Here is a 27,777-nt window from a genome sequence, read left to right as displayed (position 1 = left end):
GCCTGCAAGGGACTTGAGCAGGTGTCCCATAAAAATCTAGACTTTTCCATGTCATTACCTAATGAGTTCCTCTCCCATGCTGAGGTTCCACACCTGAGCAATGTCAGGGGGTGCTTTTGGCCTTGCTGTTGCATTAAGATCTTGACGATAATTTTTCTGAGGTCCAAATATGATCCCAGGCTCTATCCAGGGAATCCCTGAACTGAGGTGCTCCCATGCTGCTGTTTAAACACATCAGCTTTACAGCATCTCCTTTTTCTTTGCACACTGGAAAAGCTGGACAGTGCTGTGTGATCTCCCTGAAAGAATTCCTGAGTAAAACACAGCTCAGTTCTTCAGGGTATTTTCCCCCTCAGATCAAATAGGAACCTTCTCAGGGCAAACATTAAATAATTTTTTTAAGCCTTTTTAGCTGCTTCTGAGAGCCTCTCTAAAGCAAATAGTAAGTGAATAAAATTGAAATATGTACATATTGAATCAAACGCAACCTGGAAAAAACTGTCTGTAAGGGGTCTCAAAGGAGACAATAATGATTCTGGGAGCACACATGGAGACACACAGCCCAGCCCCAGGTGCCACTGCAGGTGAATACACAGGTGACGTTCAAATCAAATCTAATCCCAAGCGGTGCTCCCGTGAATATGATGTTCTATCAGCACGGAGACCTTGAACTCTACGGTTTCTCTGTTTGATTAATATTACAGGAGGAAGACGATGCAGGTTTCTGTCCATCTTCATCCTGCGGCTCTTCATTCTGGTGAGGGAAGCCCTCCCGAGGGCTGTGAGGAATGAGAAGGTGAGAGAACTCTGCCTGCTGCTGCTCTGCCTTCATAAACTGAGGAGGAGAGTCACAAGATTTAGAAAATTCCTTCCCCCCCCCCCCCCCCTTAAACTCCACCACTTCTCTGAAGCCTCACGTTTCCCTCCAGCACTTTTGCCTTCGTTCGGGGAGGTTTGAAACTTTAAAGGTCGTCTGCAAGGGACGCACGGCTCTTCCGAAGCGGGAAGGGCTGCGGGGTCGGGCCGCTCCAGCCCACCTCGACGGCTGAGCTCCGTCCTGCCACAACCGCGCTCCAAGCACTCCCGGGCGGGCTCCGGGAGGGCAGGAGGCCGGTCGGACGAGCCCCGGGAAGGGGGAGACTTCCCCCCGCGACCCCCGCGGGGCCGCCCCGGGGCGGGGCCGGCGCCCAGAAAGCCGGGGCCGGCGGCGGGGCCGGGCAGAGGCTGCGCCGCCGGGGGAGGGCGAGGCTGCCCGCAGCACCATGGAGAGCGGCGCCGAGGGGAGCCTGGATGCCGCCGCCTTCCTCGGGGCCTGGCGGCGCTTCGACGCCGACGGCAAGTGGGGACGGCATGGGGGGAGCCGGCTGAGGGTGCGTGGGTGCCGCTCCCGGTGGGTGCCGTGCAGGGGTCTGCCCTTGCAGTGGGGAGGCGGGTCCGCCGGGCTGGGTGCCCGTCCGGGACTGGCTGCGGGTGGGTGCACTATGGGTGCCTGGGATGCTGCCGGGTGTTTGCCGACATGTCCAAGCTTCACCCCCACAAAGTCCTGCAGGTGTTCTCGAGCCCCCCTCTTCCTCCTTACTGTGAATATCACAGCTGTAAATTCCCCTTTTCACCCAAAAGTTTTGCCTTTCCATCACTTCCCTGTTTCATCTGCTGTTCTCTCTTTTGGTCCCAGTTTGTGGATTTATTTTTGTTTCTGAAAAGTTTTCTGTAAGGAAAACTCTGAAGCTGCGCCCAGCCCTCACGGAGAACTGAACAGATGAAATTGAGTAGGACATGGGGCTCCCCTGAGTGGGCAGGCAGGGCCCCAGCTGAGATCCTGTCCGTGAAGCCTTGGGCTACCTGCATGCAGCCCATGACATGGTTCCTGGAACTTGGGCACTACCCCTGATCATTAATACATTCACTTTTTATTTAGACAATGGTTACATAGAAGGGAAGGAGCTTGACGATTTTTTTCATCATCTCCTGGAGAAACTGGGACCAGAAGTAAGTACTGTGCTGTGCTAGTTGTGCAAAAAAGTTATGCTGAAAGACGATTTGTGTTTGTTGTTCCCTGATTGCTGACTTTCTTAGCAATCCTGAGGCAAAGAGCTTTTCTTTTGGCAACAGGGTGGCATTTAAGCAAGTACAACAACAAATGCCATCACCTGAGCAGTTTGATCAGTTGTTTCCAACACAACAGCTGCTGTCAGGGTGAGATCGCAGTTGGCACCAGCTGAAGGGGCTGGTTGGCAGCGTGGAGAGAAAGTCATTTACTGTTGTTGAGTAGAAACAAGTGAAAAAGCACCGGCACACAGCCTGGCTGACTGAGCAGGAGGGCAATGTTCATGGTTTATTTATCCAAGCCTGTGCTCATTAGTTTTGTTAATATGATAGATTTGTTTCCCAGGTCAATTTTTAACAAATATGCTGTCATTAATTTTAAATGGTGCTTAGGAAGAAGGCTTATGTCTATTTTGCCACAAATGGCTAAAAGCCAAACGAGAGTCAATTCTGTTGCTTCTAAGATCCAGACCTGGCTCTCCAGCGTTTCTGGGTTTCTCCTCTGGTTTCCTTTCCTGGTTTTGGCAGCACTTCCCCTCTCTCACTCTCTGCATCTCAGTACAACCAGAAGTTGCATGACAATTTACAGGGGCTGGTTTCCTTGGCTCCAAGTCATACAGCGCTTACGATGTCACCATCAGTGAAGGAGAAATCCTCAGGCCAGCACTTAAAGAATATAATATACAAAGAATATATTAATATTTTCTCTACACAGCGTGTGCCCAGATAGGAAAAGAAGGAAACATCTTCCAAATGGAAGGAGAGGATGTGCCAAAAACCAGAGATTAAGCAATTCCTTTAAGCAAAAAGTAATTAACAAGGAGAGAAAAGGTTGCTGATAAAAGGCATAAATTCATGAGTATCAAGTGTAAAATCAGAACTGTACTTACAAGCCAATTACTATTCTTGGATCTTTAGGGCTACAATAAAAAAATTAGAAGCTGCGAGTAATTTTTTCAAGCATATTTTTATTTAATTTGCAAGTAAATTTGGATTGAAATATTGGCAGTTTCTGCAGAAATGTCTTTCAGAGCATGGATGGTTAGATGAACAGATAGGCATGTAAAAAGACTTCAAACAAATCAAAAAAGATTCAGCAATAGGAATCTTTAAGGACACAGAAAAGCTGATTTAAAGAGAAATTGGAAAGCTTATGATTATTTACCGAGGAACAAAAGATGAAATTGGGAGCTGCTAGTCTTGGGGTATTGAAACAGCTACACAAAGCATGCTCAAAAAACTCAGTGACAGCAAACATGAGATGTTGAAGGAGACACTTAAAATCAGGCTGCAGAGGTCAATGCTGCAGCAGGTAGCTGAAGCAAGGGACCTCCAAGTGGGGCTCTCTGGAGTGAGCTGATGGTGATAAAACCGAGGCTTCACCAGGGATCTCATGCTGCAGGCAGCTTCCTAAGCATGTGAGTCAGGAGAAACTCCAAGCCCCGCTCTAGCCCATAGCTGCCCTTATGTACCCCTCACGTGATGCTCTGGGACAGCATCACACCACCTGGATTGCAAACCCGGTGTGTTACAGCAGTTTTTGTGGTCTTGCTGATACCAGTGTGAACTCCATTACACTGTGTTAGTTATCAGGACACAGAACTTGCAAAATGAGGGTGTTTTAGTGATGAACTTACTGCTTTAAGAAATCAGTAATAGTTTTATTGCTTGTTAGAAGTCCCTGCTTGGATGACTCCAGTTTAATTCAGCACCCCGATCCAATTTGCATCTCCTTTGCTTCTGCTATCTAAGTTTTGCTGTTAAAAGAAATAGCTTAACACAGATCGAATGGAGAAAGAACCAACTCCCTCTCCTCCTTTTAAATAGAAGAAATAGGCTAATTCTGGAAGACAGTGCTCACTAACTTTCAGGGTGCTCAGACAGGCTGTCAAGTGCTTTTGGTTTTTTCCTTCTAGTCTTCTTGCCTATTTTTGGCAGTATTTCCACTCTGGTAGTATTAGGGATCATAATACGTCAGGCTGCAGGCAGAGCAGTCTGTCTTTGTGGCAGAAACCCAAGGGGAGCTTTGTCCTGAGAGAGGCTGAGAGCAGTCTGAGGGGAGGCTGAGAGCAGTCCTCTGCCAACTCCTCTGGGTATGGGGATCACTTGTAGCACCAGATTAAACAAAGGTCTCTACTACCTTTGTACGATGAGTTTGTCTAACAATCCTGAGCTGTTTTTATCTTTTTCACATGATTTATATTGTACAGGCTTGTGATTATAGCAGGAGGAGTAAAGGGTCCCCTCTGCATTGATTTTACCATCCTCCAGAAGGAAAGTGTCCTCTGTGATAGAAGCAATGAGCTGGGACTGAGCATCTCTCTGCTGTACCACTCATCCTGGCCTTTACTCCTTTGGGTTCTTAATGTCTCTGTTTCCTTGCACAGTAGAAGGGGGAGACAGCAATACACTGGCATAACTTACAGATGTGTCACAAGGATTAATTAGTGACTGTGTCTGAAGTGCTACACAAGTGATAAATAATGTTATCAGCACTGGAAGTTGTCTCTGCTTGAATAGAGAATGGCTTCATAATTATATTTTTTCAGCCTGCATTCCCTAAGCTGTTATTTTTCTTAATGACCACTGTGGTCCTTCAGCTCTGTTTTTCCTCCCAGCCACACTGCAACATCCCCAGCTGAGACTAAATGCCAGGGGATGGGAGCAGCTGGGAAAGCAATGCAAAAAGAAACTTGAAATAGCATCCAGTGATGGAGGCCGATTCATTGTCTTTTATTGAACCATCAACAAGTGTGGGGGGAAGGGAAGACTTTGTAACAAAGGTAGACCTGTAGTAAACCAACTAAATCCCAGATGCTACGTTCTGTCCCTTCTCCTCCAATGGGTGATTGCTGGAGGCATTTGGACAATGAACTTAGCAACACACTTTAACTTTTGTCCAGCCCCAAAGCTGTTGGACTAGATGGTTGTTGAAGGTGCCTTCCAACTGGAATATTCCATTCCATTCCATTGAAAATGCCTTCAGTTTCCAGGTGTGTGTAATTCATCCTTACACCAGCATTATGATTGCAAGGTGCTGGCATTATCCACCTGCTTCCGTTATCACTCCTATGACTTCTCTCTAACCATTTGAGCCTCCAGCTTCCTGGCTGCTACTGCATGGCTGCCATGAGCTGCCTGGGCTCTCTTCTGCTCTTTCATAAACCTCTTTCTTCTACATTATGGCACCTCTTTCCTTGCATTTTCTAAAAGTTTATTATATTGAGGTGAAATCTCAGTGGAAAGGACAGTTTCTTTCAGCATCAAAGAATTTTATTAGAACGGGAACTACAGCTCCTGCATTTCTCTTATATTCCTGTACATCTTTCTTTCTGCATCAAGATCATTAAGGATCTTCCTTGCTTTCTCTTTTCTGTGATTTTAAGGAAGCTCTATGTATATTCTCTTAAGGATTACATAAGATTTTTATAGATGAATGGCTATAAATTTTGGGGTTGGATTACTGAAAGTTTCCATAAAACCAATGATGTCTGGGCAGATATAGAAAGAAATGCACATTGCCATTTGGCTTTCTCAGGAAGGTATTTCACTTTGCTTAAATTATACTCAAATTAGATAGAAAACTTTCAGATAAAGCATGGTTGCCTTCATCTAACTGTAAGTGTGTAGGAGACCACAAAAATTGTTGAAGTATAAATTTGATCAGACAAGACAGGTATTAGCATTGTTATAATCCCTCCTGCCTGAAAACCACATGGATAGCTATGACTGGAAGGGACTGAAGTTAATCCTCTGGAGCTCACTCTGAGCAACTATTAAGGATTTGTCCTTGCTTTTTTACTTCCAAAGAACAGAAGCACCTTCCAGTTACTCTGGCACTTCCTCCTTGCCTTATACACTGTATTGTCTATCTAAATAATGGGCATAATTTAGCACGGTCAGGAATGCAACAGCTAGTCAAACAAAGTTTAATGGTCAAAACATCAGCCAGCCTCAAAACCATCCAAAGCAGACTTCCCGTGTGCTTTACCACCCCAAGAGATGTAAAGTCACTGGTGACCAGCAGGTCAACAGCAAGAAGAGTCCTAGAAGAAAGCAATCAACTTTCATCCACATCCAGAATATTTCAGAATTCTAACCCCCAGGAAATCCTGGCTATTTAAATATTAGGAAGGTATTCTTTACTGTCAGGGTGGAGAGGGACCCTGGAACAGGGTGCCCAAGGAAGCTGTGGGTGCCCCATCCCTGGAAGTCTTCAAAGCCATGTTTGATGGGGATTTGAGCAACCTGGTGTAGGGGAAGGTGTTGGAACTGAATGATCTGTAAGGTTCCTTTCTACCCAAACCATTCTCTCATTCTAATTATTGCCAAATAGAGTTATGTCTTTAGGTGTGGCTTTCATCCGCCTTGATTAGCCTGGCCAGTTCCTATCCCTGTTCCTCCACATTAAGGCATGGAAGTGCCTCGAGATATTTCTTAAAGGAAACTAAACATGCCCATGGTAAAAAATACACTATGTGTTTTCATCTCCCAAATGCACATCGAACAACTTTCAGCCTAGCAGAAAGGACGGAACAAAGAACCTGTCCAAAGCCTAATCACAAAACCATGATGGCACAAGGAAGGCTGCAGTAGTAGCCTTTGTTGGATGCTGGTGTCTACTATGTGAGAAAAGCTTTCCCACGTTTGTGCTGATGAGGGTTAAAAAAGGAACCAAAAACACAATGTGGGATGACAGGATAAGTGCTCATCTATTGTAGCATGCAGGAGTGCTGAGTTTGGTTAGTAAATCCTAACCAAAGTACAGGGCTGAATTCTCGAGTGATAGCACTGAAGTGAGCAAGATTGGCCCAAAGGAGAAATTGGCCCTGGAGCTGTAGGGTGATGTCCCACAATTATGCAGGCAATCCAAACTACAACTGCATGGGGGTAACAGAGTCATTAATGAGATTAGTTTTTACAATGAAGAAATGTTTGGCCCAAGAATGACAGGCTCTTGTTCTAAAGTCAAAATGTACATTACTGATGTCTCTCATGTGGTCCTTGCTGGCCTCATATCTGTACTGTGTGGCTTTTGACATGATAATTGCTGTTGATTTTGTTTTCCGACTGTTCTTCTTGGCAGACACAATTTATTTTCATAGATCTTGTAGGAACTCGATATCTGTGGGACCCTTGGCCTTTCTGTCATATTTGGCTGAAACACTAGAAGACATATGTACTCGAGCCAGCATTTTCAGAAAATTCTCTGAGTTTTTTTCAAGAAACAGTGTATAATAGTCACTTAAATGTAGTTTCACTTTTTTTTATACCCTAATCAATATAGTGGCTTGCTTTTAAAATAATGTCAAGAAGGAAAAACAAATCAATTTATTACAGAATTATCTTGACCAGCAGGAATTAAATGAGAGATCCAATTTCATTAAGTAGGAAAGGCTCCGCAGTGCTCCATAGATTCACTTTTTGCCCCCCAAACCAAGTGACTCATCGTTTGTTTTCATCAAGGCAAACTTCTGCCAAGCACATGAATCCCTTAAGGAGCAAATACTTAATTAGCCAGCGTGAGGCAAAGAGTGCAACAGTAAGAAAGGAATGGATTAACAAACAAAACAGATTACATCCAGGTTTCCAAACAATCATAACCAGCCATTACAAGGAAATTAAATGCTGTAGAAATTTTAAAAATATGTGATCGTGCCCTTTCTGTAATTACAAACACTATTAAAAAACAGATTACCTTTGTGATGCTAAGTACTTCTAAAGGGTTTTCACAAAAGGGAAGATGGAGACTGGACATGGAAAGGAGAAGGCAGAAAATTAATTTGTTATGGCAACTTGAAGCATAGAAGCTTTTCTCTGTAAAACTCTGTGGAAGAACATTCATACTAAGAAATTTACTTGTTAGCCCTGAAAAATATGTGAACAAAGTCATGGCGTTATTTTAAACTGTGTTCTTTTATGAGAATAAAAATGATATGGCCTTCTCCTCTTGGTAAGTAGTAAAGATTTCTGGCTGTACAGTGAGAACATGCAGCAGCCCTTGGAAACCACACAGCATCCACAAACTCAGGGAGGTGCATGCACCAGGGAAAGCAAGGAATTATGAGAAAGGCTTCTCTGTGCAGACAGTGACTGGAAAGGATGCAACAGCACTCACTTAAACCCTCACAAAAGGGAAAGCATTGCAAACCTTTGAAACTGGTTAAAGATCTGTTTCTTGAGACAGGCAACACAATCAAGACAGCATTCTCTGATAAAGAATGATGTGCTCAGCTGCAGACATTTACTTGCTGCAAAGCCATTTCCCCCTGTCCCATCTTATGAGTCAAGAGGCACATTTTTGTATGCTGCTATTTGTTACATCAGGTTTAACCCAAGAGACAGCTCAACCCCCCACAGCCACTCACTCACTCCCCGGTGAAATGGGAGAGGGAATCAGAAGAGTAAAATGAGAAAACTCATGGGTTGAGATAAAGACATTTTAATAGGTAAAGCAAAACCCACAGGCACAAGCCAAGGCAAAACAAAGAATTCATACACCACTTCCCATGGGCAGGCACGTGTTCAGCCATCTCCAGGAAAGCTGGGCTCCATCATGCTGACTTGGGAGGACAAACACCACACTCCAAGTATCTTCCTTTCCTCCTTCTTCCCCCAGCTCTGTATGCTGAGCACCATTCTACATCGTGTGGCGTATCTTTTGGGTCAGTTGGGGTCAGCTGTCCTGGCTGTGTCCCCTCCCAACTTTTTGTGTACCAGCATCCTTGCTGGTGGGGTGAAGTGAGTCTTCAGATCATGTTCTTGCTTGGATAAGGGGAACAGATCATATAGATTATGGGGTTTTTCCAGCCTTTTAAATGTCTGTGGAATAGAAGGGCAATTAGAGCAAGCTATTTGTTTGCACCACCAGTAGGTCAGTCTTGAAAACCAGGTCTCCCAACCTTAGTTTCTACTTGGAATATGTCTTATTGGATCTATTTACTTGTACAGTGTTCTGGGATGGTCTATGATTTTTTTTCAAAGCCCCCTTTGAAACCTTGTGGTCATAACATGAGGTGTATAATTTTTAGTGTAAAAAATTGTAATATACAAATAATTTTGTCTTGAACATGCATCTTCGGAAAGCCAGTTTTGTGCAGTATCTTTTCTTCTTTGTGAGTAAAGACTCGCTTTTGGTGGAGCTATTACCAACTTGTTTCATAAGTAGAATATTTATGAAGAGAGAAAGATTGTCCAAATTGAAAAATCCCTTGGACTAAAAGATTTTGGAGCTGTGTAAATATTGTAAGTATTCCAGGCATTTACTTGACGTATCCCATAGTTTAAATCAGTTTATAAAAAGAAGGAAGGTGTCCTATTTTTATGCAGATAACAGTGTCCCTGCCACAGAGAGCTCAATGAAGTGGTAGCTGATAGCTGACACCAAGTTGAGCAGTAAGCGTTTTAGCAAGTGACTAGTTTGAAATGCACAGCACACTTTTCAAATATCAGCTGTGATTATCATTTTGGAAATAACTCATCCTACTGGGCACAGAGAAGGATCATTTCAGAGTACTTTGCAAGCCTGTTGAAGTTGGCAACTGATAGGCTTGCCTAAATCCCGGGAGGTGTCTCAAAGAGTCAAGGTGCTGCCAGAAGGCAATTTAAACATCATGAGGGTGAGTTATAATGCCAAGGGGAAAGAAAACCAAGGTGTGTGGTCAGTGATGTGCTGTGCCCTCAACACCTGAGCCCACAGGACTTTCTGGACGCCACCATGGGAAAGCAAGATCCTGCAGCCATGCCCTGGGATCCGCTCAGCCCCTCCTCCTGGGGCTGGCCATCTTGGGTGCATCCCTGTGGAATCACTGCTGGGTGTTTCATCCCCAAACTAGGAGCTGCCAGCCCTTGGTGTTACACAGCAAGGATGCACTCCAAGGGCTGCACTGCGTGGAGCAGTGCACTGAGTAAATCTGGGAAAGTCACTCATGGTCTTGTGTCATAGTAATAAAGAAGGGAGTGTACAACCTAATGGAGCTTCAACAGCAGCTGGAAATGAGAAGCTGTGTTAGAAGACTCAGGAAGGAATAGCTGTAGTCCTAAATCCATGTGGTTGTAGAGAAGACAAAAACTTTGAAGGACTTTTATTCAGGGGTTGGGAAGAAGTTAATTTATTGTCTTGTAAAAATTTCTACAAAGGTATGCCACAAGCCAGTGTGGGTTATCCTTCTCCCTTCCTTCCTTCCTTCCCCTCCCAAAGAGGGCCCCCTCCCACACGATTGGGAAAGAAGCCAGGACCTGCTCAGTGTGGGTGCTGAGGGTAATGTAGGACTTAATTGCTTGGGAAAGATAAACTAGGTGAGCTTCCCAGCCCAGCTACAAAGCTCATATGACCAGAGGCCTTTTCAGAGGGTAAGGAAATTGTATTTTGTGTCGTCCAGTCAGAGTGGGTACCCTCATGGCTGCTGCTAAAGAAACCGTGCCTGATGAACCTAAGCATTGTATTTCACCTGTCACAGCGATGCCTGTCAAAACACGTAATGTGACAAGTCCAGAGAACTCCTCACTATGTATAAATCGATTACGGGGTTGAGCACATACAAAGGGAATGTCAATTGCTTGAAATTCTATGATATTAACCCAGGAACACTGACAGAGCTTGGTGCCAGGTCTTATATCAGCTGACAGGCAATAGTAAGCAACAATCTAGCTCCACTGACACCTTTCAAGGCTGATCTAATGAACTGCAGAGATGTCATTCAAGGATAAGGATATCTTCCTGAAAAGCACAAGTTGAAAACAAGCAGGATGGAAACTGCCGTAACACACACTTGAGCAAAACCAAACCCCAGTGATATAATGGGAACAGTTGGCTAAAGAAGCAGGTGTCACTGAAATATTTTGGGGTTTCCAAACACTGATCTTCCAACTGAAAGCTTAGTAGGTACAAAGACATGCATAGGACTTATTTCCAAAAATTCATCCACAATGGTGTGTCTAGGGGCATTACCCCCAGCTGTAAGGGAGGGTAATGATCCTGGTGATTATCCGTGCATGAGGAGAGATTTCCTCCAGGAGAGTCTTCTCATGCCCTCAGCAATTTTCATGACTTGTTGTTTTCCCCATGGTAGAGCACCATCACAGAAGAAGAAGTTCAGAGGATGAAGGAGCAATTCATGTCTGTCTACGATGTCACCACAGATGGACGCTTGCAAATCCAGGAGGTATCTCTGCCCAACCCCAGCCCAGGATTTCTTTTATAGAAGGACGGAAAACTAGAACAGACTTTTTATAGGGTCTGTATGAATAAGAAAAGGGGTAATCTGAAAGAGGGTAGATTAAGAGTAGGTTAGGGAAGAATTTTTTTTAATGAGGGTGGTGAAGGACTGGAAGGGGTTGCCTAGAGGGGTTGATGCCTCATCCCTAGAAACATCAAAGATCAGGTTGGGCAGGGCTTTGAATAACCTGATCTAGTTGAAGGTGTGCCTGCCCATTGCAGGGGGTTGGACTGGATGACTTTTAAAGGTCCTTTCCAACCCAAACCATTCTATGATTAAGACCTGTAGCAGACGTGGGAGATCTGGAAGATAGAGCCTGGGTGTGGAGGAGGTGACTCATGGAGTATTACATTAGCCAGATCCTTTGGTCTGGAATTTATTTCCAAGGGAGAAACAAGCCAAACTTACATTTCACATACTGGGTCAGTAGCCACCCAAGTTTTTTCTTTTCTTTACTTTCATGGTGTGTGTCTGGTTTTTGTTGTGGGGGTTTTTTAAAATGTTTTTTATCCAGCTTGCAAATATGATCTTGCCGGATGACGAGAACTTCCTACTGCTTTTCCGACGGGAAACTCCCTTGGACAACAGCGTGGAATTCATGCGGGTCTGTATCTGCACGTTGCCTCCTCCCCCTTGCACACCACCAGCTTCTTCAACACCAATCCCTCTGCCCTCTGGAGAACATAGCTTGGGAAATAGATGGGTATTGTGAAAGCAAAACACATTCCGACCTGTTCAAGTAGAGAAGGTTTTACATTATTTACACCAGCAAAACAGAGGTGTGGTACCTAGGGCTGGACCAAGGGTACCCAGAGAGCTCATTACATTTCATAAACGCTCTCAGCCACCTATCAGTCACGCCACCACAGACAAAACCTCCCCACTCATCAATTCACCCCTGCAGCTCCTCAGCTGCATTACAGCATAAACCAAGAGGGCAGACCAGGCACATTTTAAGTACCATTTTATCCTGAAACATTAGACTGTCGGGGCATGGAGAGGAAACCTCCATAAGTTGGGTCAACAAGACTATATAACTTTGCCCAGTCTTCCTCTGATCCCTGCCCCTAAGTGTCCCAACATGGAATTTCAATTTTTCCAAGACCGCATGCAGTTACTTTTATTTCACATACAAGCTGGGGGCTTCTGCAGATCAACGGCCAGTTGTGTATGGCCTTGACTCAGGGGAGTAAAAGAAGCTGCATGTACAAATTAGGTAAGAAATGCAAAGCAGTTTCTTAGTATTGTCTTCCTTTTATAGACAGTGTGTCTGCATTAAACATGTGATAGCAGCATGTAGCATGTACAGCATCCAAGTGTGAGTAAGAGCTATTGTGTGAAAAGTTTATTTTATTTCATCTACAATTAATTAAATGTTGGATAATGCAACAACTTGCTCATTATGGAAGTTCTGCTTTGAATCTTTACCATCTATCACTGAGCAGATGAGTAACTGCAATATTTATGTGCTCGCATCAATCTGTCCCCGTTCAGATCTGGCGCAGTTACGATGCTGACAGCAGTGGATTTATTTCATCTGGTGAACTCAAAGTAAGTTATTCTAACAAATCTCTCTGGGCTTGACCTACAGCTCACTGATGTCAATGGGAGCCCTTCCATCCTTCCTTTACCAATTTGCTGCCTTTTTGTGTGGTTGACAAACAGCATTTCTGGGTTGCTCATAGTGAGTTTAAGGACTCATGCCTTCTGGCATGGTCTCAGGGGCCCTGCAGGAAGGAGGATGGTTTGCTGTTGCCCTCCATGGACTGCTTCCCCCTGCCTTGTCCCATGGCCCCAATTGTCTTGGTGGCACTCAGTGAGACCCACAAGCACTGCCTCACCTTGGGTTTGCACGTGTCCCTCTCCTAGCTAAACAGAGCCAAACCCATTGTGTTTTATTGATGGGATTTCTTCACAAACTCTTCCTGAACCTGCAGATTTTCTGAACACTGATTTCTCATTAAAGCTCAGGCTATTGAGACAAGAGCCTGTTCAGAAACCATAACTCAAATACTTTGAGCCAGCAAGCACAGAAAGTCCATCCCTGGGCTTCACACCATGTCTCAGTGTGTAGCTTCAGCCTGTGTCCCAGCAAAAATGTAAGAGGATGCTTAAGGGTTTTGCTGAATGGCAAATATTTTGATTTAAGATCAACTAGCAAGTATTGCAGGACTTAAGTTATCTTTTGCTTATTTAATGAGTTTATTAGGACTCACTCCAGTATGCCGACTCTGGGGAACTTTGGTTATTTTCTAATTTATTCAAAAAAACATGTTTCAGATTAAAAAAATTTAACTTGGTCAAACTGAAGACACTAGTACTAACCAGGAATGTGAATCTAGATTTGTGTAACCCTGCTGAATTCGAATTGAATTTCCTGCTGTTATTTCTTGAATTTACTCTAGAGAGTAAAATTTCTCTCTTTTCTTACTACAGGATTTCCTGCGAGATCTCTTTTTGCAGCATAACAAGATCATTGCTGAAGTAAAGCTGGATGAATATACTGATACTATGGTAAGAAAAGATAGAATTAATGTTGCGTAGATCAGAGTACAGCCTAAAATCTCCTTTAGGGTCAATGTCTGTAGGGCCATAAGAGCCCTCTTAAAAGATATGTCAGAGATCCCTCAGGGGATTTAGCACACACTGCTGCTAGCAGTTCTTTGCACTGGACATCAGCTGTGAAGGCATATTTTTGCTTAGAGTTGAACTATTTCCTCTAAGAAAGAAGCTCAACTTTACACCAAAGCAAGCTGAGCTCTAAACCTCTTTAAATGCAGGTGAGGTGCATCCTTCTTCAGGATATGCTCAGCCTCAGCCAGATCTCCAGCTCATTCACTTCCTTCCTCCATCTCTCCCTCCTAGCAAATCCTTTTGCTCCCAAGACATGCAGGTATCTGGCTTTTCTGCTTGGCAAAGCCCAGAAAGCCTTACTGACTCCCTGCTGCTTCCCTGAAAGACTGGGAGGTTGAAGTTTCAGTTCTCTGCCTGGCTTATGACAATATAGCTTTTATACTGCAATCAACAACATAATATTTGGTGTGGGTTTAGCATCAGTCACCTGGATTTCAGAGCAACTTATTCTATCTAAACATCTGAAAACAAGAAAAAAAAAATCTCATTTCTGATGTCATTCTCAAGGGTATAATTTGGATTCCACTAGCACACATCTACCACCGCAATTTTCTAAACGGTTTTCAGGTGGGAGTGCCTTGTTTCTTGGCACAAAATCTGTGTTTGTACCTAAAAACTAGCTTGGTGTGCAAGCAAGCAAGGAGCTGCCCACATATTTTGCAATACCATGTTATGGATACATGATGTGTCTGTGCCTAGAAATGTGACCCTTTAGAGCAATGCGAGAAACTGTACTGTTTCAGAAGAATGTATATTTTGTTTTTCATATTTATAAGATGGTGAAGAGAGACGAATTCCAGCTGCAGAAATTATTTTCCAACTGGTAGAGCTTGAAAACAATAAAAGCCCAGAAGTAATGGCTATGACAAAAATCTTTCTGGTAGCATTTGCGGGTAGCAAATATCCTTCATTCTTCTCTGTTAAGGTTTCCATCCCTGGTGCTTAATCTCTGATCAGGTGCTGGGGAATAGGTGATCTGAAGCTTGTAGACAGTGGGTGGTTCATTTTCTCCAACTCCTTTCCTTTCCCCTTAATTTCCCAAGAAAGATCTGTGATTCCACTACCCCAATGCAGCTAGGTATCAATGCAGCCCAGGGCTGAGAGCCAGGAGGTCTGGTTTCTATTCCCATGATTTCTTGTAGAATGGCTTTGTATCTCCAGAGAGGCAGTTTAATCTCTATGTTAGAAGATAAGATTTGATCTGGGAAAAGGGATGCTTTGTATATCTAGGGAAATCTATGATCTGAAATGCAAATCTGGCTCCTGAGGACAATGGTTTTCCAAGCTGCAATGCCAAAAGAATCAGGGATGTTAATGGTTATTAGAAAATGAGGATATGGCAGATGATTATTTTTTCCTTGCAATTCTTTTCTCTAAGCTGAAGATCAAGGATGTTTATAAACACACCTGATCCCAAAAGCTCTAAGGCAGGGTGTGAAATTGCCACAGGCATAATCTTATCCTGTGATATCCTGGAATAAAATAGAGGATATGAATTCTGTATGTAACAGCAAATTATCCACATGGGCAGTATCCTATAGCATCAGATACACTGCACAAATGATTGCATATGAACTTATCTGAAGTAAGAAGGCAAAATTCCAAGGAGGGAAGAAAGATTCAGCGTTGCATTTGCAGGGCTGGATTGAAGAGGAAGAAGTCACTCAAGGAGCACAGGTTTGATGTCAAGGCCCAGGGCAATGGCAGTCCTATGCTTTCTCTCTCTCCTTCCCACATGGAGTGAGGAGCTGCTGGAGTGCAGAGTCCCACTGCCACTGGACTCTGCCACCATCACCACTGTTTAGGATAAAGGGATCAGTGGTCCATCCATTTTTTTCCTGACAACAGACTTTCTGTTTTATCTTTAGCAACCACCAGCAGCAATTCCTTTACTGCAGGTTGGACATACTTATATTTCTCTCCCCTATTGCTTTGCTCCCACCCTTTTATCTTTTTAGAGCACAAATCCTTGGGACGGGGACCTGTTTCTGCTGCAGAGAGCTACAGGGCCTCTCAGGGTGGCCCATCTATCCAGCTCAGGGCTTTCAAGGGCCAATAATTATTATTCAGTTGAAATAAGCTGTGTCCCAAGGAGCTGTAAACCCATCTGTCTCCACAGGAATATACAGATCTCTGCCCTTTTTGCTGTACATACACAGCTGGCTGCACACATCTTAAGCAGCTACTGATACCCTGAGTGGACCCTAGGGCCTTCTGGAGATAGAGATAAAGGGGAAAAGGCAGAAACTATCATTTTAAAGAAGCTAGCCCAGGCTTGAGGAAAAAAAATAAAAGGCAGCATTTTATGGTTTTGTGCTGGGTATTTGCAGTTTGTGAGCAGTGTGAGCAGATATCATATTAACCAATAAGGGCATGCTAAATTCTTGCCCCTTGTGCTGCTATGAATTATTTTATACTGCATTAAAAAAAAAAAAAAGAAAAAGAAAGGTTCAGAAGAAGGAGAAAGTATTTATTTTGGAAGAGACTGGTCAGCTCTGGAAAGGAACATCACTTTATCAGGTTGCTTAGCAGCTGCTTCTCAAGAGACTATTCTGTTTCCTTGTGACCTTGACATCCTTTCCTCAGAGAACACTGATAGAGATCAGGGATTTGATGAACAAGCGATGAACTCCTGTAAAGAAAACAGGTAGTGAACACATTGGCATTGCACAGGCTCCGTGAGTCTGCTATATCAAATCTTAAAAAGCACTAAAGCCACTGGGGAAAATCACAAAAGAACATTTGAGTTCTCAAGACTCTTCATGGGGGAATTGAAGTGACAATGATGTGATGAGGAAGCCCCTCTGTAGGCACTGTTTTTGGTTTTTTCTCCATGCCTACATAGTACATAGGTACATATTTGTCATTAATACATTAATAGTCATTAAGTGTGTATTAATAATTATTTACATGCTCCCACTTTCAGTTCTGAGTCTTTGAAAACAACTTGTAGATTTGTTGCTTTCCCATGGGAAGAGCCGTTCCCGATTAAGAGCTGTTGGCAAGGAGCAAGCTCTTGGAGGTTGAAGTGAAGCCTGGTATTGCTCTGAGCCTCCTGAGAAGAGGCCCCAGGGGTCCTGCAGTGTGTGCTTTGGGAGACAGAGTGATCATAGCTGAAAATGGATGGAGGGTTTAAATAGCATGGTGAGAATTTTCTGCCTTCCTGAATTAACACAAGTTGGAGAAATTAAGACTGGCCCCCTTGATGCTTCATGATGAGAACACTGTGGATGATGACAGCAGAACAACATTTTCCAATCCCTCCCCATCTCCCCTCAGCCCCTCAAGTGAAGCTTTTAGTAGGTTTCTGGGTCCTGGTGAAATTTCAGCTCAGAAATACCCATCTCACATATGCATTTGACAGCATTTTTTTATGAGTGACAGATTCCCTACCTGTGCATGCACACAGCTGTGTACTTAAATAGAATATTGTAAATGCCAGGATATGAACTAGATTTAAGATATGGTTTCTGATAATCCACAGCTTCCCAGATAGCAGCATATTACTTCTAGTTTGTAATCCCAATGTCTACAAGCAGCATGCAGGGCAAGCTCATTTCTGAGTCAAACTTCAGCAATTTAAGTTACATATTCTGCTGAAACAGTCACACATGCAACACTGACATTCACTTTTTGCATTGCCTTCTGTTGATAATGTCAGATGGAGCATAAAAATACTCCTTTGATCATCATTGTATTATTGCATTATTGTATTTCAGTAAAATGTAAAGGATAGTTCTTGCTCAGCCAGCATGCCATCTTTGCCCACAATGGGTTAATATTTTAGAGAGGCAATAATGTAAGTGCAGTGACTTTCTCCTCCTGGTAGTGGTCCATGCTGGCCTCCCTCCCCAGCAACTCTCTAAGGATGCTGAGAGGACCCACACAGCTGATGAACACAAATCTGCCTCCTGTGTCCCTTCTCAGTTTAATGTCAGTGGTGCTGTCACCTCCAGTTTTGCACCACACTTGCTGTGGCATAAGCCAAGGGAAGCAGAAAATCCCATTTAAACTCAAACTTCATTTCTGAAGATCAAAACCAACAGAACTCAGGAGCCTGCAGGATTTGTAAAACTCCAATAGATAATGCATAGGTCTCTTGGGAATCAAAACACTCTTAGAAATCCTGTGCTAAAGGACTTGCCTATGTGACACAGGCAATCTGGCTGGGCAGGTGTGCTAGTCTGAAAACAAACCAGTGGGAGTTCGCAAGTCAGAATTATAATTTAGTAGGAAAATTAATGCAATAGTACAAGAACACTGACAGAGTCAGGATACAACCTGTTAGTCAGGGTGGTGGTAGCAGACCAGATGAAGTGGTTCTGTTGAAGTGGTGATCCTGTAGAGGGGTCTGGTCTTCACCTGAGGGTCCAGTGGCAGCTCTTGTCTTCTAAGAATCCAGCAGGTAAGGGCTGCTTGTGCTGTTCCAAACACCGGATTATATCCAGTTGGGAATGCTTGGTTCCTCCCCCTGGGCAGAGCATCTCACAATGGGTTGATGTAATTTTATGAGTCACGTGGTGGGTTCTTGATGGCCCGTTAAACAGAGATAGCTCCACGGAGGGAGTTATCAGGGATGAGTCATAATAGGAGATAACAAACACTGTCCCACCTTCTTTAGCAGCTTGTGAAGATGATAATAGAATACATACTTTGGGTTACATCTTACACTGTAACCTGGGACAGCAGGGCACTGAGCTTCTGTCCTGAGGATAACTTGCTGGTCACAGGGCCCTCCAGCCACTCTGCAAATGCTTTTGTGACCCTGTCCTTCCCTAAAGAAAGAGGACGTCGGCAGTCCTGCAACTTGGGCTGATGCCTGTCTTTATACAGTCTCAGTAACCTCTGTACTCCCTGGCCAACTTTTGTTTCAGCTGTTGGGCATATGTGCCCACAATATATATATTAAAATACATTTGTGAGAGTAGGAGGTCAAGTAAAACTGATTCTCTCAGTGTCCCACTTTATTACACATGAAGAAAGAGAACCAGAGATGCAAAAGCAGGTTTTAGTGAGTCTGTTTATCACAGATCTATTTATTTTGGTTGTTTACTTCTTTCCTTATCTCTGTCATGGAAAATAATTCAGATTTATAGTTTTATATTGCTCTTCAGTGAGTGTGTGTTTGTCATATTGTGTTTCAGGGGCCTTTATAACACCAGACTGGGAAAGCAGAGATATTTCCTTTACTGAATTAAAAGCCGATAGCAGTTTTGATTTTGTACTTTAAAAAAACAGAGAGGTAACAACTTTCATTTGCAAACCAAGCTGTTACATATTCTCTGTCTGCCTCAGAGTGCCTCAGAGTACATTCAAACAAACAGAGGGTGTGCCCTTCGTGCACTGCCATTAAAATGTCAGTGAATTAATTTGTGCAAACACTTTAAAATATGGGGTAGCTTGACAGTAAAGGAAATGCGTCATTTTATAAAGCATACTGCTAGATGAAACAAAGCTTTTAGTAAAACTGAGTGCTATTTAAACATGCCAGACCTTGTCCTTAACCACATTGAGATGTTTCATATCAGCCTGGCAGCGTAAATATACCTTTCGAGACAGTAAACTGAAAATCCATCAAATATAACATATCAAGATGGTGTGTGAAGGCAAAAGCTTAAATTAGAAAAAACCTCATAACCATTTCAATTATCTCCTTCTCCCATGATGTGTGCTTTGTCACACGGCGTTGGTACCCTCTGTCATTCTTTGTGTACTCATGCGCACAATTAGCAGATCAGATCAAACACTCATATGCTTGAAACGTGAAAGTTTAATTAAAAAACATTTCCCCAGGCTGTTCCCCGAGTAATGCAGCCATGTAGTGGGTATGCATGCACTCCACTTGTCCAGATAACAGGATTAGGTCTATCTTATTAGCTGTGGTACCTGAACTAATTCAGTGAACACTAGCCCTTCTTCCCTATGTGTTTTCCATCTTTCATGTGTTAGTCATTGGCAAGAATTAGCTTGGCCTAGCTCTTCCAGCCAGACTTTTATTTTCCTTCTGTTGGCTGGTATGGACAATCAAAATATTGCATATGTTTGAAAATTGTATTCAGGGTAGCTCTGGCAGAAAAAGATCAAACAAATAGAAAGCACAAAGGTTATCTCTTGCAGAGCTGAGTGAAGGAGGTCAGGGAAGGGAGTTGGTTAGCTGTTAGTAGAAATGCTGAAAATTGAGTATCAAGCTCAAAGACAGGGTGCAAGAGAAGGATGTTTCCTTTCACTAAGCAATCCACTAAGAAGTTTATTATCTCTCTATTAAATGTGTTTTAATGGGGTCTGCACTGCTGCAGGAATATTGCAAAGGATTCAGAAATGGGTAGGGTTGAAAACCATATACTCACAAAATTGATAATGAAGCAGAAAGCCTTCCACATCTGAACCACCATCTCTAATCTAGTCTGTTTCATTAAGGATGCACAGAACCCTTCAGCCTTCTGGCTATTTGCAACGTCTGAAACCATGAAAAAATATGCTGCACCTACAAAGTAGAGCAGACGCAGGGCAGGCGGGACACGTGCAGTCCCAAGGCAAGGACAGCTGTGCTGGGATGCTTATGTATTTATTCTCTGGAAAAGGGCATGAGGCTGGAGATGTTTCACTGGAAAAGAAACTTGAGACTTTTCTCAGACAAGCCTATGTGAAATGAAAATTGTGCCCCAAGTCTGGCTCTTGGACAGGAAACCATCAGTCTGTCTTGGTCCTATTAGCTGCCACCATGGTGTTTATCAGTGTGCTTGTATAGAGATCAGGGCATGGTGATCATGGAGTTGAACTTCTCCCAAAAGCTCTGTGTTTGCCTTTCTGAGGCATCACAGAGGGAAAAACATCTGAATTTGAAGTCTAGGCTGAAGCACCAAATTTTAGTCTCAAAAGAGTAATTCTGAGATGCACCAGAAATGGGAGAAAATAAAACACACTTTCAGGAGCTCAGAAACATGTAGGAGAATCCAAGTGAAGTACAAAGACTGCTAAAGGCAGTAAGTTTTAGTGTGTTTTGGTAAGGACACTGTATCTTTGTATGGAGGAAAGACCACTACCTTCAGTCAGAGCTGCCCTGACCTAGCAGCAGAGTTCCTGAGAGCTGGGCCCTGTGTTACCTCCCAAAAGCTGTCCTTTCCCAGCAAATGCTGTCCTCTCTCACCACAGCAGCTGCACTGCTTTGTGGTGAGTTCCTACAGACCATGTGGGTAACTAACACTCCTTGGTGGCCGAAACCAAGGGATTTGGAGTGACATTTTCAAAAGCACTGAAGTTATTGTAGAGCCCAAGTACTCTGGTATTCCCACCACCCACATGCTGGTACTTTCTCTAGCCATCTAAATAGGGGTTGTCTCCATAAGCTTCCTTTGGGCAGCATATTTTAGAGCAGCGATGTAAGCTGCATGTTGCAAAGTCACCTGTGATGGAGAGTGTGCAAGAGTGAAGTAGTAGGGATACTTCTCTCTCTCCTCAAACAACAGACAAAACCAGGTTAGGTATTGATGTTTTATTTGTAGAGAGGTTTTTGAAATCTTATCTGGGATTATTTACTTCTAGAAAGAACATTAATCATTTTCTATGACCTGCAGAATAACTCATTTATCAGCCAAGAACTGAAGGCTCAGGTTTGTCTCTCTGATGGCAGTGGGAGGCTGTCACTGCAAAGACATTTCTCCCCTTGGTGGCACCAGCAAAGGCAACTTTTGCTCCCATCCCTTCCTCCAGCCTTGTCCCATTGCTGCTCCAGCAGAGACCAGAGGAAAGTGCCATATTGCTTTGGAAGAGCTAATAGGGCAGGAAGCAGCATGCAAGAAGTTAGATCAGCTGGAAAGGGACAACTTGGACTGGTGCAACCAGAGGAAAATCCTCAGGATGGCTTGGCAGCTTTATTCATTTCTCCAGCTCTGGGGCAAAGCAAAGTTCAGAAGTCTTTCCTCTGTCATTTAGTGGCTCTGCACAGAGCACATGTTTGGCAGAGGCCAGTTAAATGAGAAAATATCTTTCCTTGTGCCACTGAGCACCCACATAGCTCTCATGATGTCATTTTTCCAATTATCTCAATATGGGCCTTCAACCATTCATAGGACTTTTATACTGTCTTTCAGTGGGAGGAAAAGTGAGCCCATACCAAAATGCCTCTTCAAAAAATCCACCCAAACCTCAGTAGTGTAAAATACTCAGAATAATTAATGGTATACAGTCTGTTGCAGAATCTCAAGCTAAACATAGTACAATAAAGGGCTTGCTGCCCTTGAGCAAGGGGCAGAGAAGAGGCAGCACTGACAAAACAGGCAAAGTCTCCCTGAGAAATGGCAGCTCTCCAGATGCTACCTTTTCTCACACAAGTGTTAGGCTCTGCCCTGGCTCCACTGCTGGGAAGTGCTCAGGACATGCTGCTGGCTCCCACACCTTCAGGCTATGTCATAGGGGATACTCCTGTCCCTCTGAGCTTTGTCAGACAGGGACTGGTCCAGGCCTTCTCCAGCGGCTGTGCAATACACAAAAGATCCGTAGTGAACCGATTACTCTGCATAAGCACTACTTTCTAGAACTTTGAGCCACGAGTTATTCTGGTTTGCAACTCATTAAACATCCCCCCCACCCCTTTCCTTGTAACAGACCCTTTTTTGTGCCTTGAAGAGAAATATGGAACCAAATACAACAAATAAATTAATATTTTTTGGTGATGGTTCATTAAAATGATGCTATTCAGGAAAAGAAAATGGTAAGTTTTGAATTCACACAGATTAACCTCTTGATGTTGGCAGCCTGAACCTTCTTCCTAGACTTAGTGTGTTCTAACAGCAGGCCTTGAGCCAAGCAAGCCCCACAGCTTTATTGGTGTAAAATCCTGAGTGCTGATTAGAAGGTGACATTTTAACCTCAGCTGCTCAGTAGCCACAGCAAGAGTCAAAAGTAAGGATGGAGTCTAGCTGGAAGTGTTTGGAAGTTTCCCCCTTTTTTGGCATTTTTTTTCAAGGGCCAAAGCAATGTCAGTATTTAGTTTCTGAAGATGCTTGCTGCAGACCTGCTTTATCCCCATGTAAGGGTGGAAGGGAACAGTGCTGGCATTTGATTGCTTTGGGTTGTTGCTGCCAAAAAGCTGGTGGGTTTTGCTGTTTCCTTGTGCCACCCTTGCACTTGGTGCTAGCACAGGATGCCACGGTGCCCAGGGTGTGGGCAAGCACCCTGAGAAGGCAGAGGGGAGCACACAGGGCAGACCAAAATGTATATTGGCTTTTTTTGCATGTGTGTTCTCCTCCTGGCCCATCTGTTTTATCTCTGATTTATAGATGAAAATCTTTGACAAAAACAAAGATGGACGGCTGGACCTGAATGACCTGGCAAGGTAGGATTTAATAATGTTGGTGGGATGTTTCAGCTCACAGTGGTAGATCCAGGCAAGGTGATGTTCTCCCTCTAGGGACATGCAGTTGAATTCTACCTCCTGTCAAATTAAGTCTGCTCTGATCCCACCTCTCCAGCCCATGGTCCCCATTGCAATAATCTGAGAACCTAGAGCCAGTGATAGAAGCAATGCCAGGATCTGTCTCTACAACACCAATGTGCATGATCAGTGCTACTTCTGAGACAATTCCCAGGAGGTGTGAGCAACCAGTGGCTCTGTTTCTCCAAAAGAAGGCTGAAAATCCTTTCAACAGGGTCACAGACATGCATTTATTTTACCTCAGTATGTGCAGCAGGGGCTGCAAAGAATTTTTACTGCATTTTGATTAATAAAAGTACCACCACAAAAGAGCTTGGCAGTGGCAGTAAGAAAGAATTTAGAGAGCCAAGGTGAGATGCTTCTGAATGAAGCTGGGGACTCAGTCATGGGCCTCTGTTTTTTTTCTGTCCTTGTTACCTCAGAGGCTTTTAGAGGATTTTCATTGCCTACTGATAGAGTGTATGCCTGTCTCTGTAAAACTATGTGCATTGATTGGAGAGGACTTTAAACATGCAGCTACAGTCTTAAAACACCAGTTTAAAGGATGAGGGGAGAGAGGTGCTGGTTTGCCGCTATTAGTTTCTGCTTGGTATCACGACAAATGCCAGCACAAATAACTGCAGCACATACAGCAGTTCCCTTTGACCATGAAATATATGGCAGGAATCAGAGGCAGGATGGAGAATATCTAAAGGGGGGGTGCTGTTGGAATTTTCTCTTAAATACAGTTCCCTATTAGGAGCCAGGCCATCTGAGGCTCTCCTCCAATCTGAGCACATTTCTCACTCTCCAAATCCCTCCATGTTCAGACACAACTCAGCATGCTCTGTGTCATGAGCTCTAAAAACCTCAGCGTTAGCAGAGCAGTTGGAGAGAGAAAAGGGTTTATCAGTGCTTGGTAGGCTTTAGGAGATGAAAAGAGAGGAATTCTGCCAGTCTTGGTGCACAGGCCAGTATTACTTTGTCCTTTAGTTTTACAACCACCAAGTCTCCCTCCAAGAGAAAGCCATAAATCACTCTTTCTTTAATGCAGCACAGCAATCCAGTCATGAGGAATAATTGTCTGGTAGCTCTTGCTTTGGAAGCTGACACCCTTTGTTGTGCAGGACCACCAGAAATGTTCTAGCAGAAGCATTGGTGCTAATAGGCATGTCGGTGGTGATCCAAAGCGCACCCTCTGTGCCCCATCAGAAGGGGAGGAAGGAGTGTGTTCCCACAACAGCTCTCTGTAAATAACCCCACAGGCAATTTTCTCCTTTATAGGCCTTTAATCTAACATCCCTTTGCTTTACAAACAAGGAGAGCTCAGAATAGTTTGTGTGCAGGTGATAAAGTGAAAAGATCATAATTTAAATCTCTCCATTCAGGATTCTGGCGCTCCAGGAAAATTTCCTTCTACAATTTAAAATGGATGTAAGTAACACTAATTTTTGATACATTGAGCCTGTCTCTCTCAGCTAAGATGGCCTGGGCCCAAACTTGAAATTTGTGCATTAAATTTTCATTTGTTTGTCCTCTCTGTATGCAGGCTTGCAGCACAGAAGAAAGGAGGAGAGATTTTGAGAAGATCTTTGCACACTATGACGTTGTGAGTCCCGTGAGCCCGTTCATTCCCTCGTGGTTTGTAAATGACAGATTTAGCATGTGCTGCTGAGTCTTCTTCCTCCTGCTGGGTGCTGTTGGAGTCACTCAGGAGTGGCAGCTCTTCCCAAGCCCATGGCCCATGAGCCCAGATGCCAGACTGGGAGGGGTGAAGTAGGGACAGAGGGGAGCAATGCTCAGAGGTCTTGTGTCAAGGACCCATTTTGGCTTTCTGCATCACCCTGGCCAGTGCTGCTGCATTAGCAGTTTTCCTACAGGAGATGCAAGGGAGGCAGAGGAGGTGGTGGCATTAGGGCTCACAGTCTCTAGCAGTTCAGGACCTGCATCACCACCAAGTTGAAAAATAAACCCACTTCCAATACGGAACCCATGGTTATTTAGGGAGTCTGTCCCAGGACAGACATAGCTGTTTAACATCAACAATTCAGTGCCACTTCTGACAGTCACACAACTCCCTCATGGTGGTGGGAGACATTGCTCCCATTTGGTGGGAAGAGATGGTTTGGGAAAAACAAAGGGATCTTAGATATTAGGAAGAAATTCTTTACTGTGAAGTGGTGGCATTAGTGCTCACAGTCTCTAGCAGTTCAGGACCTGCATCTGTGAGGGTAGTGAAGCACTGGAACAGGTTTGCCCAGAGAAACTGTGGATTTTCCAGCCCCAGAAGTATTCAATGCCAGGCTGGATGGGGCTTTGAGCAATCTGGACTAGTGGAAGGTGTTCCTGGCCATGGTGGAATGGTTGGAACTGGATGATTTTTAATGTCCCTTCCCATTCAAACCATTTTATGATACTGTGAACTTTATCCTATAAAGCTTGGTGAGCAGGTGGTGGTACTGACCAGTAAATAAACATTGTAGTGTTTTTGACTCACTGTAGAGTTTTGATGTTTATTCCTTCTTTCAGAGTAAAACAGGAGCACTTGAAGGCCCAGAAGTGGATGGGTTTGTCAAAGACATGATGGAACTGGTCAAGGTATCTTCATGGCTCTGATTGTTAATACTCTGTATTTCTCAAAGATCAGTGCTTTTGGAATGCTACATACACAGAGAGATTAGTAAGAACATAGTGTCAGATTTCAGTTTGATCTTTAGCAGAAGGGAATGTCACCACCTCAGTGTATATACTGCAGAGCATTTCACCATATCACAGAAATTCTGCCTCACAAATTCATACAGCTTCCCTCTATTTTTAAAAGGTCCATTCTAGTTTGTACTTTGAATTAGGCAGATGTTACAGCATGACAAACTGTTGTCATGGATGAGTCATCACAATTTCTTTCTTCTCTTTTCCCTGTGGATGTGGTTCTCACCAGAATGACCTCATGGTTCGTTAGTACTCAGGGCTACACTTGAAAATAATACTTGAGGTCTATCTCTAATTGAGAATACTGTACCTGGTGTGTTGCTTCAGCTTCTGATGGACAGAAGAGTTCTGTCTTCATTGGATTATCTTGAGTTTCCAGATGAAGGCCAAGACAGAGCTTTTGACCAAAACACAATCTGGTCTTTGCTTCCTCTGAGCCTGAGCTGTTGCATTTCCACACAGCGTGATCTGGCACAGGGATATCTGCGCTGCCACGTCCATTCAGGAGTGAGCAGAGAGTGGCAGCTGTGTGCCGATGGCTGCATGTGGGTGTTCTGGCCATGTAGTGTGCAGGGAAGGGTGTGGGGACAGGTAGGAGGCTGGATTTGTGCTGTGTAAAGGAGGGAAGGTTGTTCTTTGCCTAAGGGCCTTCATCAGCATTGCCCTTGGACACCACAAGCTGTGCATGTGAATTTGATCCCCTCCTGAGGATGTGGGAAGCAGAGCAGGCGGTACAGTGTTAGGAGCATACAGAGACTGTGTAGCTTGTAAAATGTGTCTTCAACATGAACTTGATCCACAGAAGGTATTTTTACATTGCTGACTGGCCTGTAAAATAGGGGTATGCTGACAGAAATGTCACATTAGTCCTTGCGCAGCAGATTTGAGAGACGAAACCAGGTGAAGGCACAGGTCTGGTAGAGTAGGGATCTGCATTGCACAACTTTCTGGAGTTTTCTTTTATATGGATCGGATACTGATGGTCTTGACTGAGCACAAAAGTCAGGGTGTATTTCTATACAGTCAACTCACAGTGCCATGCCCCTTCTGCTTTTGCAGGGCACCCATTCCCCATCTTTTGTTTGCTTCCCCACCACATATGAGCTGATGTGGAACCTTTTGGTCACTCTTCCTTGGGTGGATTTCCCAGTTGCTGCAGGGTGGGCTTCTTTACAAGCTAGGGAAATCCAGAACCATTTTCTCTCTCAGCACTGTTTTTCTCTTTGCATGCAGCCCAGCATTAGCGGGGTGGACCTGGACAAGTTCCGCCAGATCCTGCTCAACCACTGCGATGTGAACAAGGATGGGAAAATTCAGAAATCTGAACTAGCTTTGTGTCTCGGGCTGAAAATTAACCCATAGCTGGGAAAATGCTTGTGGTTGTGTTTCCCTTGAAGGATTTGCCTGCTGCTCCTTGTAGAAGTGTGTCTGTGCTGCTGCAGTAGCGGTGGGGAGCTGAGGCACCGTGCTGCCAGGCTGGAGAGCGGGATTTGCACGGGGGCATCCTCGCTCCACCAACTCCTCTGTGGTGTTCATTTGCTGCTGCCACTTGTTTGTCCCCTTAGCAACATCTCCACCCACCAGCAGATGAGCTGCTCAGAAAAGAGGTTGCTGTTCTTCTGCCCTCATGCCCTCCAAAACATCCCCTCAGTGCTCTCAGAGTGCAGCTACTAGGTATTTCTGATGGTCACTTTATATGTGTGAAGTCATTACTTTGGTGAACATTGTGCTTTGTGCATTTAAAATATTGGATGGATG

The 27,777-nt window shown here is 44.0% G+C and overlaps 1 protein-coding gene across 1 annotated transcript; it reads left to right on the top strand.

The window, feature by feature from the left end:
* Positions 1-1,262: 1,262 nt before the first annotated feature.
* SCGN (secretagogin, EF-hand calcium binding protein) lies at positions 1,263-27,381 on the top strand (the record flags this gene model as incomplete). The annotated part of the gene is made up of 11 exons (XM_082296267.1): positions 1,263-1,335; positions 1,919-1,989; positions 11,118-11,210; positions 11,779-11,868; positions 12,759-12,815; positions 13,701-13,778; positions 23,177-23,232; positions 24,699-24,744; positions 24,860-24,919; positions 25,840-25,908; positions 27,253-27,381. 11 exons carry the CDS (start codon positions 1,263-1,265, stop codon positions 27,379-27,381), a joined length of 822 nt encoding a protein of 273 aa, XP_082152393.1.
* Positions 27,382-27,777: the final 396 nt, after the last annotated feature.

The sequence above is a fragment of the Coloeus monedula genome, assembly GCF_965178545.1.
Source record: "Coloeus monedula genome assembly, chromosome: 1".
Classification (NCBI taxonomy): domain Eukaryota; kingdom Metazoa; phylum Chordata; class Aves; order Passeriformes; family Corvidae; genus Coloeus; species Coloeus monedula.
The sequence above is the reverse complement of the archived record's forward strand: the minus strand, read 5'-3'. Positions and strand labels throughout refer to the sequence as shown.